Source organism: Aethina tumida, chromosome 1, assembly GCF_024364675.1.
Source record: "Aethina tumida isolate Nest 87 chromosome 1, icAetTumi1.1, whole genome shotgun sequence".
Taxonomy (NCBI): Eukaryota; Metazoa; Arthropoda; class Insecta; order Coleoptera; family Nitidulidae; genus Aethina; species Aethina tumida.
In genome coordinates, this window is record NC_065435.1 from 74,483,388 (window position 1) to 74,497,981 (window position 14,594).

The following is a 14,594-nucleotide window of genomic DNA, read 5'->3' on the forward strand; positions in this document are numbered from 1 at the left end:
GATCTACCTTCTATATTTTATACTCTTTCTACATCAGCCGTAAAAACTAACTAACTCTATAAAACTGATGCATTTTGGTATTTTTTTATTTTATCTTTCAAGTCTAAAGATTTTTCAAAAGTATATTAACAATTTTAATTTATCACACATAATGCAGTACCTGAACACAGTCATCAAAATCTATCCAACCTAATTAGGGATTCCTTCCAAAAATTCAACTCAAACTTCTGTTGGAACTATCAAAATATTTGAGTTGTCGAAGTTTAACTGCATATAAATATTGGATATATTTTGAAAGCTCTGTTCTTGAGTAAAATTAATAATTTTATTCTGAAAAAAGTTTATGCACGTTTTCCCATTTATTTTGCCTAAAAACTATACGGCAATAAATCAAGCAACATAAAAAGCATATTTTAAAACATGGAAGTGCTTGCATATTTTTAAAACAATCATCTATGTAAAATGATATTTTTAAATAAAACACCGTACTTGTATTGTGTTTTACTTTAATGTAGATATGTATTAACAATGGGAAATAAATTAAATAAAATGGATAAGAACAGTCAGACTATAAAAATGACATGATTAATGGTTTGCGTTAAATTAACTGACAATGCAATGTGGTACGCATTTCTATAGTTTGCACAGAGATATAAGTTACTCATACAGTGTAAGTTGAATCTGCAAGGACCGTAACGTAAAATTCAAGTTACAAAAAAAAAAAATTTCTAGAAATAGAAATTCGTCTTAAAGAGATGAAAATGGCGTATAAAATTTAATAAACTTGGTTGCTCACAAAAAATATTATATTTAGGGAATATTTTGAGTTAAATAAGTTTTTTTTTCTTCCACATTTTCATTAAATATGGACAGTTTACTGTGTATTAATAATGTAACTTAATTGTTTGACTTTTCTGAATCACAGTGCGACGCGCCGGTCCATTAATGGACTGCGAAACGCCGGACTCGGGGTAAAAGTGGCAACAGAAACGGTCGGTTACGGCGAACAAAAAAAAAATAAAAGAAAAAAAAAAAAAGAAAATGAAAAAATGGAGAACCGAGTGGCGCGATGGCTTTTTTAATTTTCGCAGTTCCTGCGTCTGCGAAATTACGGGGCCAGAAAGAGACCGTCGGGACCGTAAATTATTGTGCGCGCCCGCCCGTTATTTACCGGGTTTTTATCGGAGTGCATTAAAACGGCTGAAAATTGCACACAAGTTACAATTAAACGAAACGAATCGTCGCAAACTGGAATAGAGTGGTCGTCCGGCATGTAATCTTAAACTACTTTTACATTCCCTTGTTCGTCTCGGAAACAAGTGGAGCAGCGTCGAGCGCATTCTTTCCTGTCTGTGGTCGCGGGGACACATTGTTTCTAATTTTCTAATTGCGCGCGCTGTCCGATCCGTTTTCGTACGCAGAAATGCACTTTTCACGATCCTAATGTCCGTTTTAATTGCCCGTTTTTCTGTGCCGCGATCGATTTTACCGCTGCTCTCTATGGCGACGAAAACGGTTTTCTCGAAATTGACCGCGGCCAACTGGAAAATATTAACAAAACGCCGCGGCGTGCGACACACAAAAACCATTTTGTCCGAAAGATTTATTGGCCCGCCGAAAAGTTAAACGCTTAATACACAATGGGGGTTCGTTTTTGCGCCCTTTTCCCCGTACGAAAACGTTAAGAAAAGTGTTGCGGTGTTTAGAATATTCGTCCGGACGGATTAAGGGGTTTTGTACGGTCCGGGTTTTTTCACAGCCGCGCTAATTCCTTTCAAGAAAATCCGTTTTTTCGTCGCCCGTCCGTTAAGGACGCGCTTTTAACGGACGGTTTGTTTTATTAACGTGCGGATTAAGCGTCTTTGCGTGTCCCCTTCCATGAACAAGAAGTGGATGAAGATAATCCAACGGTGATAAGTACTTCCTCGGGATTTATTTAAAACGAAACAAAAAAAAAAAGAGATCGGAAAATATCTGTCTTTGTGAATTCCATAATAGACTGCAGGAAATATTTTTTTTCTTTTTGTATGAGAATCCAGCAGCTTTTTCCAGGAAGCAGCTTTAAAAAAACATTCCCAACTGTTTAATAAACATGTTTTTGCATGCCTTTGTACAATAACTAGTCTAATGTAAAATTATTGTTACGTTTCACAGAAAAACTATACAAAAGGGGTTGTTTAATATCCTGAATAGACAGTAAAAGTGAACATTCGCGTTGCATTTCGTCGTAAAAATTATGCAAACGAGCGAACATCTAAATTTAAATGGTCGGTCCTTCTGTTTCTTTTTCCTTATTATTATCAAGTCCCGGCCGCTAATTGGCGTCAGTGTTTGTACAAGCCACCCCCCGTTTAAAACAGTCTTGGGTTTAAAGCGAGACGGAGACAAAGGCACTTAACTTCTCGTTCGGTGCCCGACAATACTTTCTTATTATGCACTTTATTTCGTTCCCCTTTTCAGTCTCTTTCGCCAACAAAAAAAAAATTAAGGAAAGAAACCGCTGAATGAATTTTTCTGGGGGTAAACGTAATTGCGCTCGGGAAATAAGGACAAACAAAACGTCCATTACTAGTTTACTGTCTGTTTAGAGATGCAAAACGTACAGATGCGAATTTTAAAAGCACTTTTTATCCCGGAATCTTTATAATGCGATTATTTCTCTATTCATGTGATATTTTATGAAGTTTATTCGATGAATATGTACCGGGTGGTGTACAGTGATATTTTCCATTACTTTTCTGTCGGTTCGTGGAATTATTTTTATTATATGGTATTATGTCATCTATAGATTACTATTTACTGTGCACCATTTTGAAAGGGTATATTTCTGAGGGAAAAGTAGAGTGTTAATAAAAGATTCATTGTTTCAATATCACAAGAGTTAGACTCCATTAAAGTTGTTCAATAGGTTTTTGAACAAGTGGACAATGAAAAATAGGTTGTTAAGTCGAACTTCAGATAAATATTCAGCTTTGTTCGTTATATTAAAAGAGAAATAAAAATGTGTCAAATTTTAGATCATTCGTAATTAAATCATTCAGAAAGTTAGATAAAAGGTTTGCATATAAAATTGAATGGCAAAATTCAAAACTGTTGTGTTTCAATACCGCTTGTTTGAACTCTCTTAAATTTAACAAAAGATTATTTTTATTTTTACTTAAATTGGAAAAAAAATTGAAAAATTAAAATGAGTAAAATATAAAATTTTATTAAAACATTTAATTCTTAAGTACTTTCGATATATCTTATTTTTAAAATTGTTGACTATTATATTATATGATTTTTATTCAATTCCAAAAAATTAAAAAATACATATACTAAGTGTCAACAAATCCATTAGACAAGGCATTAACACTCGGTACATCAAAATGAGACCTGATATAGGTAAATGGTAAAATGGAGAGAAGAAAGTTTTCGTATATTTTTTACTTTTTGGTCACTTCCGGTTTCACCGGAAATGGTTTCGTTTTCGAATTTTTAAATGGAACCCCTGGATGTTGGACCAAATAATTTTTCGGAATATCTCTCTTTTTTTATTTAATATTTCATAGACAAAATCCAATTCTTTTTATCTTGTATTTTTCTCTTAAATGGTAAACGTTACAAATTTTTTTTTGCACATTTCTTTGACTTACATATACTTTAATACACAATTCACTTTTCGTGCATTCTCCGTGATGCTAGTTCTTGCTTTGTTAACTTTCTATATTTTATGTGTTATTATTATTTTTAAAATTAATAAGGTCAGTCAAATAATTAACTGTCAGAATCATGTGATTTCTAACAACTGTAACCAATAAGAATTTAATGATTTTTACAAAAGAATAATATTAAGAGCAGTTAGCAAAATTTTTCCGAAAATATTTTTACTAATATTATCATCAAATTATCATCATTGGACTCAATTTGAATATGAATAAAAAAGTGCCAATAAACAATCTTTATGTGTAGCTTATAAACCAGATATAAATACAACTTTGACATTTTTTCATTATAACAAACACTTGATTATCTATTTGAAATTTGATTTAACAGCTAGGATAACCCATCAAAAACACAACAAATCAATTTTGAAACGTTTTGTTTTCAATAGTTCAATAAAAAAGATATATTTTATATTAGACACTCTGTATATAAAAAGTATGAATGTGTGTAAATTTTATAGAATGGTCGCAATATCTTTAGTAGTTGACGTGAAAACTTTTTGTAAAATGTGGTATAAAAAAAAATAAAACTCTTACTCTGAGCTAAACTGGAGTTTAAGAGATACAGTATAAATATTTTAATAAGAATAAGCTAAATATTCTCAACACATCTTACTTGCATATCTTAAATGCACTCTTAATTGCCAAATTAGAAGAAAAATGATTGAAGTAAGTGATTTTAGACATGTTGAGGGCCTTAGTCTTTAAACTATTTTATACTAGTAAAATTATTTAAATACCTATTTGATTAGTAGATTCCCTGTACAAAATCTTACATTTACTATGCGAATTCTTATTTAAAAATTAGAAAAGTGACAAGGATAATTTATTAAAAATATTAAATTTAATAACCAAAATTTTTTTTCAATTTCGGCGTTTTGGGAATAAAAGTTAATACGCCGATTGTAATTTAAAAGTCACAAAAGTGTCGAGAGGAATTTAATGTATATCCGGGTTAATTTTCTCGAAATGTCAGAGACTGATTTAGAGAGTGCGGTTTCTCAAATTCGCCAGTATCCGGGGGCGAAAAAACGCAAAGCAAAAAAAAAAAAAAAAACACGAAGGATTAAGCGTAGAACTTTAAACGATAAATCCCGGAACAAACAACAAGTGGCGGCCGAAAAATCCGCCATTAATTATGCGAACCGTTTTTGTCGAAGCCGGTAAAAATATTAATAAATCTCGCCGTGATGGATTTATTTGCGCGAATTTCGTAACACGTGTGTGGCCTTAAAAACGCTGACTAACCGGATAAACATTAATATTTCGGCGAGAAATTTGAAAAACGTGCAAAATTCTTTCGTCGTCCGGTAAAAAGAACAGAGAAAAAATGAATGGTTCGGGATTGCGCCACGACAATGAATAATTTATAAATTAATTTGCGGATAGCATTACGGCAATAATTTAATATTTAAATTATCGTCGATTTTGTTTATTGGACAATGCGAAAATTAAAGAGCAAACAATAAATCGGCCGGTCGAATCGAAATGCGTTCCGTTAATTAATGCAATTATTTAATTTTATGGACGACTCAGTGTCGAACAGCCGTTTTTATTCCGAATATATTTCGAAATCGATCAGGTTAATGAAAACTCACTGAATTATGCATGTTTCAATAAAACTTGCGCATAATCGAGCGTGAAACTTGCGCATTCGCCCAATTTTTAAATCGTACTTTAAGTGCTTTACAATATTTCATAATTTTATTACTTTATTGTTAAATTATACATCTTTGTCAATATGTGTGTTTAATAAGTTTTAAAATTAATACGCACTGATGTGTAATTTCAATATAATAGCCATGATATTAATAAACTGACAAAAATTATATCTATTTATGTGAAAATAATCAAAGTGATTAAATCAATGTAAATAGGAATATTTAATTTGATTTTTAGTTACAATGTTATAGTTATATAAAATAATTTTAAACAAAATAAATTCAAACAATTGGAAAATTTTATTATTCGATAAATTTAAAATATTTCAATATAAAGCACGTATGTGGTTTTATTATATGATTTTACATGAATAAAAGTTCATTTCTATATTTCGTTGCCCACATTTGTTTAGTAATTAATAAAATTATTAAATTTTAATAATGGAAAATTTGCATTTGTTGTATTATAAATTAATTACCTTCTATTGTCGAAAAGTTATTGTATTTTTTGACGAAATAATTAAAATAGAAACATTTACAAATAAAAATTCAAAAGTTTTCAAAATGATATGATCAAATGCAAAAAAATTTTAATTAATTTTACTGGCAATTTCAATTATTAATTTTAAATAAAATATGTCAAGAAATTCAAAAATGTATGTATATTTTCCTCTAACAAACAATCCTTTTTAATTTAAAATGTTTGCATGATGTGAATACAAAAATATTAAAATTAAAAATGACAAATTTACATTTACAACCATCGTTTCGATTAATACAATTAAATCTGATTTGCGGCTTCTCTATTCCTTAATTGAATTAAATCCGAAACCCAATCCAAAATACAATTTCCACAACTGCATCCATTTTTAATTGTACAAATTAAATCCATGACACAATTTGGCCCGCACATTTAAATCAATATAAAGGAAAACTTCATTATTGTCAAATCCTTTTGCAGAAATTCTTCGAAAAACTGGGCACCTACGACAACGGCTTCGACATCTGGGGCGGCGAGAACCTCGAGCTCTCTTTCAAGACGTGGATGTGCGGCGGTACCCTGGAGATCGTACCCTGCTCCCACGTGGGCCACATCTTCCGCAAGCGGTCGCCGTACAAGTGGAGAACGGGGGTGAACGTGCTGCGACGAAACTCCGTCAGACTGGCCGAGGTGTGGCTGGACGAGTACGCCAAGTACTACTATCAACGTATCGGAAACGATAAGGGCGATTACGGCGACATCAGTTCTAGGATCGAGCTGCGCAAGAACTTGGGTTGCAAGAGCTTCAAGTGGTTCCTAGACAACATCTATCCCGAACTGTTCATTCCCGGAGAGGCTGTTGCTAGTGGAGAGGTACAATTATTTGGTGGTATTCTACGATGTTGGCATGAGACTTACTATATTTTAACGCTCGAAATTCAATTCTGATAATTCGAATATTCATAATTCGAATTTTATTGAGGTGATTTATTCGTATACAGTCGAGTTTGGATAACTCGAGTAATTGGCAATGGCACCTAGAGTGAGAATTGCTTGTAATTTTATCTTGATAACTTGACTGTTTTGATAATTCGAATAAAATATTTGGCAATAAATTCGATAAGTCAAATTTTTGAAGAGAATATCTAATTCTGCTTGTTCAATTTTTATAGAATTCTACGATTATATGGCTAGTTCTTATTATAAAGGAATAAAACGGAACGTTTTCAGTTCCGCACTTTTATTTACTATATTTAGATATCATATTTAAATAAAATAAAGTTTTGTTTGTCAAAAAAAATATTGGTAAATTTTTAAAATATGACTGAGTAATAAAAAATCAGGACACACAATATATATGGCGCAGGAAAACGTAAATAAACTTTAAATATTCATAAAAATGCGTAATAAGTAACGTGTATATAGGTACTTGACAATATATATTTATATATCGGCTGAAAACCGTTGAATATCTATAATAATAAACATTATGATGTTAACATTATTTTACTAATAGGATAATGAAAAATAACTAGGAAAATGAAATTATTAAACACAAATTTTCATATTTAGTGTTTATTTAGAAACAACTAATCACAAAATTTAACCGTAAGGTACTAGGGATCATCAACTTCAAAATTGTCACTTTTCTGTCTAACCGGATTCATACAAGTGACAATTTTGAAGTCTTTTACTAATAATACAAAGACACTATATTTCAATGCAACGTTAATGTTTTATGTGATATTTATACTAAGTATATTAATCAAAAAATTAATAATATTTATAATATCCAAATATTGTTTGTATGAGAAATGCAGCAACAGTGCCCGTATTTAATTTATTTGTGGTTTTCTTAACTGAAAGGAATGTGATACACAATTCGAGTCTTGTTTTAGCAAAAGTGTATTGATACTTACTTAGATACTTAGATATAATATTTTTGATTTATGTTCTTTACCTATTATTTCGGTAGAAAGCTTGTGTTTTGTAAAATCGCCCAACAATTTTGCTCATGTTTAGGCATTTTTCTACAAAAAGATATTTTCTAACCTCGCTGAATTTCAGTGCCCAAATAAAAACCAATTAATTTCTTATTCCAAACTTAAAATAAATGTGAAATTTTAAAAAAACTATGGAGATATGAGTTGAGCTCCCCAAAATTCCTTCACTGTAAGAATTAGCCATATACACATTGCATTGTATGAGAACTGCTAATACTGATCTGAAAAAAATTATTTAAGAAATTTTGAAAGACAACAAAAATAGTCATATTATTATTTATATTTTATTTTAATATTTTTTCTGCAGTTGTTCGATCAATAGTTTCTGAGATATGACCGATGTCTAATCATACAGTTTGAGTGTGTTTGAAAAATCTAATTGTCAAATATGTACTCAGATTTTTGAATATATAAATAAATCACTTTTGTAAAATCTGAATGTTCGAATAATAAATAAATTAAATTACTGTACGTAATTTAATGTAAGCATATAAATGTTACTTAATTGAATATTCGAATATCCATATTCATTTTCGAATATTCAAATAAATTAACGAATTCCAATTTCTTAATTTTAAAAATTGCGAGTCGTTTAAAATATAATAAAGTAAGATACATAGGCGACATATATTTTATAAAGCTGTCTAAATTTCCAGTTTTATTGAAAAAAAAAAAAAATGTTTTAAACATCTTGTCAGCCCCGTAATCCTTCAGGATTATCCTTGATTATTAGCACGAGTACAGTGTTGTTTTTAACCGGCAAAGAAATGGATTTGTTTTAGTTAGCGTTAATAAATCACCTGGAGCAACAGCGTCCCGAAAAGGAACGTCTGGAGATTATCTCCGTGAGATAAACGACGAGTCGTACTAATCGACCCGAGGGATGCGTAATAAGTCTTGAATGGGGACAAGGGGAAGAGTGTGCCAATTAAGGAACGCACGTCTCGCGTGCAAATCCCGGGGAATTTGCCCGATATTTCCGGTTAATCCCGCCGTTTCGTCACTACGCGGAGGAAATCGGGCGGTTTTGTCATCCGGTCATGTTTGAGAAATTTATTAGTGTGTTAAATTTGTTTTCCGAGATTTATTAAGTTTCTTGTTACGTTGAAAGTTGTTTGTGTTACGCAAACATTGCTTGCGTTCAAACAGAACAATTTCGGAATTAATAAAAATAAACAGAAAGTCATAAATCCGTCACGGCCACTCTAAATGAAAAAAGGAAAACTTTTCGTGCCGAAATTCGTCTCATTTTCGGTCCTTATTTGGCCTTCAATCAACCAGGAGGAGAAACGGATAGGTAACTTTTAAATCCGGTCCTCGTTTGCAGGAACGTTTAATCGCAAAGTTGTACTAAACTTTCGAAGCTAGTTGGTGTTTAATTAAGTACATTTTCGCACACATGTTTTGTGCCGCCCCATTGATCGCACCGATTTAAGTATAAATCACGAAGTTTATGTGGCGGATTGTTGATTTTCGAAAGAGGAGTGGAATCACAGCCGTATGAAAATGCGTGTCGTCGTTCTGGTCTTTTTGTGTTTTGATCCTGACAAATTGAGCGTAATGCCCCGTTCCGCGGCCATCGCTCATGAAAACAATTTTGACGGGACGCCCGAACGCTCGAGCGATTTGTTACCGATGCCGTGATGCATGGCGGGCTTTTATTGGAATAAGAATAAGCTCGTTTCCGTCTCCTCGATAAATGTTACAGTTTACGGTCCGTGGGGGATTTCGGACCGTTCGTCTTTCCTTTCGGACGTCCTTTTGAATATTTCAAAGTCTCTCGACTTCGACGCCGATTTAATCGGACGTTGCGTTATTGGACAGTTGAGGCGATCCGATTTCGGTAGAGTTTTATGTAAATATTGTGTCCTTGCGACGGTTTTTTTACCAGTCGGAAACTGTTTAAAAGGGAGCGCTTGATGAATTGGGGCCTAAACAAACAGGATTGTGGTTTTATGATGGGGTTTACTGTTTTATACAAACAATTTCACTCACTTTCATAAAGCAAAGCTGTTTTATGCGAAAGATACTCCTAAATTAAACCGTAAAAAAATGTATGTAACTGTAGATATATGTATGAATGTGTATACATGAAAATATCATAAAAGTAGCAAATCAAAGATTTTACAACACTTTAAAATTTAAATATAAACAAAAATAACATTCATTTATTACGATATTTTCATTAGTAATCATGAAAATATAAAAAATCGTAAAAAACTGGTAAAATAAGGAATATTAAGGTACACGAAAAAATCTTTAATAGTTTAAGTAAATAAATAGTAGTAGAAATTAAATTAGAAAAGAAAGTATACAACATAAAAATGTATCAAATTCTCCATAATTAATTTTTCAATGTACTTCAAATAACAATTGTACCAATAAAAACTGATGAAACTGAACTAAACAGAGAAGAAAATAGACAGCAATAAATGTACCAGATTTTATATAATAAATTTTAAAAGTATTAAGATAAGCCTATAAAAATTATAATGAAAAGTAGTAAAATATTTGAACTTGTAAATTGAGTAATTAGATAAGAAAATCAATAAACTGGTAACAATAAATTTGATAATTTTTTAGAATTAAAAAAAAGTGATAATATTGTGAAATGATAATTATTGATTTTTTTAAATGACAATTTATTTAATGGGACAAAAATAAAAAACAAAAAAATTGACAAATTTTCAAAATAAAAAAAATGTAAAATTGAGAAATTGGTAAATGGTCTACTTAAACAAGATTTCAAATAAAACATTGTAAAAATTAAACAAAAAACTATAAAGTTATTATAGGAAAAAGGATAGTTTATCCAAATTGACAAAATACACACAACATAAAAATGTTGATTTCAAATAAGTATAATAAAATAGTTTAGATAAGAGCAAACTTACATTAGTTTATTATGAAATTAGTAAAAGTGTAACTAAATCTGTGTAAAAATTTTTAAAAAATTGTAAAATTTTCCTAACAACAAAACAAAATATTATTTACTATCTATATATAAAATTATGAAACTGGTTAAGTTAGATTACTTAGACAAAAAATCAAATAAAATAATTTGAAAAATCAAACAAAAACTGTAAAATTATTAAAAAATTTACTGACTAATATTTCAAAATATTCTAATGAAGACAACTAATGAAATCCAAGAAAATATCGATTTATACAAAATAATTTTGTGTAACAAGTTAATGTCTTGTTCTACATGAACGCTCCTCATATATACAACATACAGAATCAACATAAAACAAAAACGGTGACATTAATGCAGGGTGGATAGTCATTGGCGTTGTCGCAACGTTTCGCCATTTCCTGGCTTTGCAGCAGGAGCCGGACACTTTCTCGCCCCTACCCCTCAATTACGATCCGGCAGGTCAGATGCAGCGGCCGACTGAAGCGCTTCCTATTTACAATTACTGTCAGATGGCAGATAAGAGCCGTAAATTACGCAACACGTCCGATCGCATCCCCGCACCACCGACGACCGGATAATGCCTCACTCGGGAACACGCCAAAGTCCCCCGGTTTTAATGACGCAAAAATCGGAATACGCTCCGGATAAATATTAATAGCGGGGAAAAGCGATTTATCGCCAGATAACTTTTCCGTCAGGCATTCCGGGGTCGAAAAATAGACGAGGAAAACAGTTTTCCTATTATAATTCCGGGAGCGGCGGCCCGTGCCTAATCCTGAGTGATTGTGCGAACCACTTGTGCCGAATGCCATCCGCAATCCATTCCCCTTTTTCATCCTTCGTGTAATACATCTCGTTTTTTTTCCTCGCAGCCGCGTACGAAACTCCCTAACTAAACAATAACCGCCCGGCTTGCGTTGTTGTCGCATAATTTGAAGTTACGGCGACTCTAATGAGGATTTACGGGCCGTTTTAATTTCGCTACCCTTTCTGCTACCTGAATCTGCGAATCTTTGCTTACGGAGGAGAAGGAGAAGGGTCATTTCGGAAATTAAGCTAATGCGCCATGCGTCATTTAAACGAGAGACATTCCGAATGGGCCCAAGATTTTCTTAATGTGCCCATTATAACTGTACCGGGATTATTCGCTTGGGGACGTCTGAGTGCTCAAGGGTTAAAGTTAAAAGCACCAACGACAAATCCGGATAATTTATGAAACGAGACACTAACAGAAACGATTCCTTTGCATTAAAAGCTATCAAATAAAATCAAATAAACCTGTACTAAAACAAATCCATTTGCTAGTAGAGGTGATGTTTAAAAATTGTTGTGCCTCACTTTGCTCGTGTACCAAGACACTAAACCACTTTGCCAACAGTTCCGCAACTTGGGCCACGGAGGAAAAACGTGCCTGGACTCGCCGGCGAGGAAGAGTGACCTGCACAAACCGGTCGGGTTATACCCGTGCCATCGACAAGGCGGAAACCAGGTAATTGTCGCAAGACATCCCTTAAACCATTTTATTTTTCCTTGCAGATCTCATCGTACGACCGCAAAATTTGTCTGGACTCGCCGTGCAAACCGGAAGACCTCCACAATCCGATAGGTCTGTGGCCGTGCCACGGCCAGGGCGGTAACCAGGTAAACTCGTGGGGGCGATGGGCCAAATTTTTCTCCTTACCTGGACTGTGGATGTGGGTCTTTTGGTTTCATTGTTAATAATTCGTAACGTTTTAACGTTCTCGTCGCGCTGTTTATGTAACAACTGTCTTCCAAATTTAACCCGTTACTGTTTGTACATACATTTACAAATCAGTGGAATGCACTTAACAAACAACCTTGTAAATATTTTACTAATTAATTAATTATTTAAAACTATCACCAGGCAGGTACGTATCCAACGTAAATCGCATGTAAATAAACTACTCCGAGAACTTCAGAAAACAGAAAAGTGTGGCGTTAATATATTGTTGGTTGCAAAGTGCTGGCGCATCGTCCGCACGTTTTGCACTAATTGCGGTTTGTTTGCCGTGCCCCCATGATGCGGTTGCGGTCCCGCGCGCTCAGCGAAATTTCGACGTCTTTCGAGCCCCCAGAAAGTTTTACGGTACACTGGCTCCAATAACGATTAATCGCAGACCGACACATTCATCAAACGCCGAACGTATTTCGGTCGATTTATAATCCGCATTATAAGATACACATAAAATCGCTGGAGAAGGTTCAAAACCAATTTCTTAAGTCTATATTACAAAGAAAATAGTGTAACTACTCGCAATAGTAGGACTTGTATGAACTATATGGTTATCAAACACTAGAACAAAGAAGGATTACCTCAATACTTGTAGTCCTTTATAAATTGTTGAATAACATAGATAATGTATATTTACTATCTTATTCTTCAGAACAATCGTGGGAGAAACCGTTTCTACTTATATGTATTTGCTTCCACCAAGAACAAATAATTTCACTTCATTGCAAAAATAGAAACTTTCTCTTTTTTTTTAGGATAATTTAGATGTATGAATAAGAAAAAACGTACTCATTTTTTCTAATTTGGGCTATTCACCTAGATAACAGCATATTTGTGTTTTCTATTTACAATTATACTTAAGCTAATGTACAGAGTGGACAAATTAACACATCATAACCATTATATAATAATTGATCATTATTAATATTTTCTAAAAATGGATAATATAAATGTATAATTGTATTTTTACATAAAAATGTTTCCTTACGAATTATCCTAAATAAAGTAAAAATATTTTAATTCTAAAAAAATGCAAATTTAGTAACACTTTATTTTTAGATACATTAATGCATTTCATTAGGTATTTTCACCTCTACTTCTTATTATAAGCACACTCTGTTGTGATCCAAATTATCCCATATTTCGAGAATTAGACGCCCCACTTCCTCAAAGTCCTTAGAACGGTTTGGATGATACGTTAATCGTGTGCCAAGCATGTCGCAAATACGTTCGATGGGGTTAAGATTTAGAATTCGAGCTTTAGGCCAATATAAAGAATATATGGCACGACATATTCATCAAGAACTAGGGAACGTTCTGTTAACCAAATGTCTCCCCACACCATAACTGCGCCTTCGCCAAATAAGTAAGTTACATTGGGAATATCTCACTTTTGGCCGTCGAAACACACGAGTCCATCTATGGCATGTATACGTGCAAAATATATACTTACTCCTAAAGAGAATTTGTTCCCAATCTGCTTCTACCCAATTGACGTGCTCTCTAGCAATACTTAGCCCGGCTGTGTGCTGGTCCACGGTTACTGCCGGGTCTTTAGCAGAAACAAGATTATATAAATTATCTTCCCTAATACGTTGTCGAATGTCAGAAAGTTGCTGCTGAATTTTTGTGTTAAAAACAATAGGTGGTGCATTAATTTCTTGAACCAGTGCATTCCGTTGTTTAAGTAATTACATTACTCGTACAACGGTACTTAATTTGTTGTGATCGGGTGATAATTAGATGAAAGTTCAAATTTATTAAAATTTTTGGTACAATTCAAATAAATTAAAAACTGAGAATTTAGCAGCAAATTTAAATATTAATCTTTCCTTCTTAATCTCTTAATTAATTAATCTTAACGTTTTTATTTTTTATCAGATCTTGGTCTGCTAGGACTCGATACGTTAAATTAAAGATGCATGAAAACTCACTCAACAAATATTTGCAAAATGGGAAATTTCTAATGGCACATCGTTAATCATTTAACATTGTAGCATTACGAATATCCAAAGTACTCGAAATATAAAAACACTTGAGAGATTAGGCTGCAAATTCCGAATGGTCCAGATCCT

At 32.8% G+C, this 14,594-nt stretch overlaps 1 protein-coding gene across 2 annotated transcripts in view; it reads left to right on the forward strand.

Annotated features, from left to right (window-relative positions):
• Positions 1-14,594, forward strand: part of LOC109603969 (putative polypeptide N-acetylgalactosaminyltransferase 9) — a 59,908-nt gene that overhangs the window by 38,997 nt on the left and 6,317 nt on the right. The window contains exons 6-7 of one of the 2 annotated variants that reach the window (XM_020020484.2): positions 6,327-6,719; positions 12,303-12,407. In XM_020020484.2, coding sequence (XP_019876043.1) covers positions 6,327-6,719; positions 12,303-12,407 — 498 coding nt within the window. Of the gene's footprint in view, positions 1-6,326; positions 6,720-12,144; positions 12,256-12,302; positions 12,408-14,594 lie in introns of both variants that reach the window. The other variant, XM_049962231.1, reaches the window with a different exon arrangement.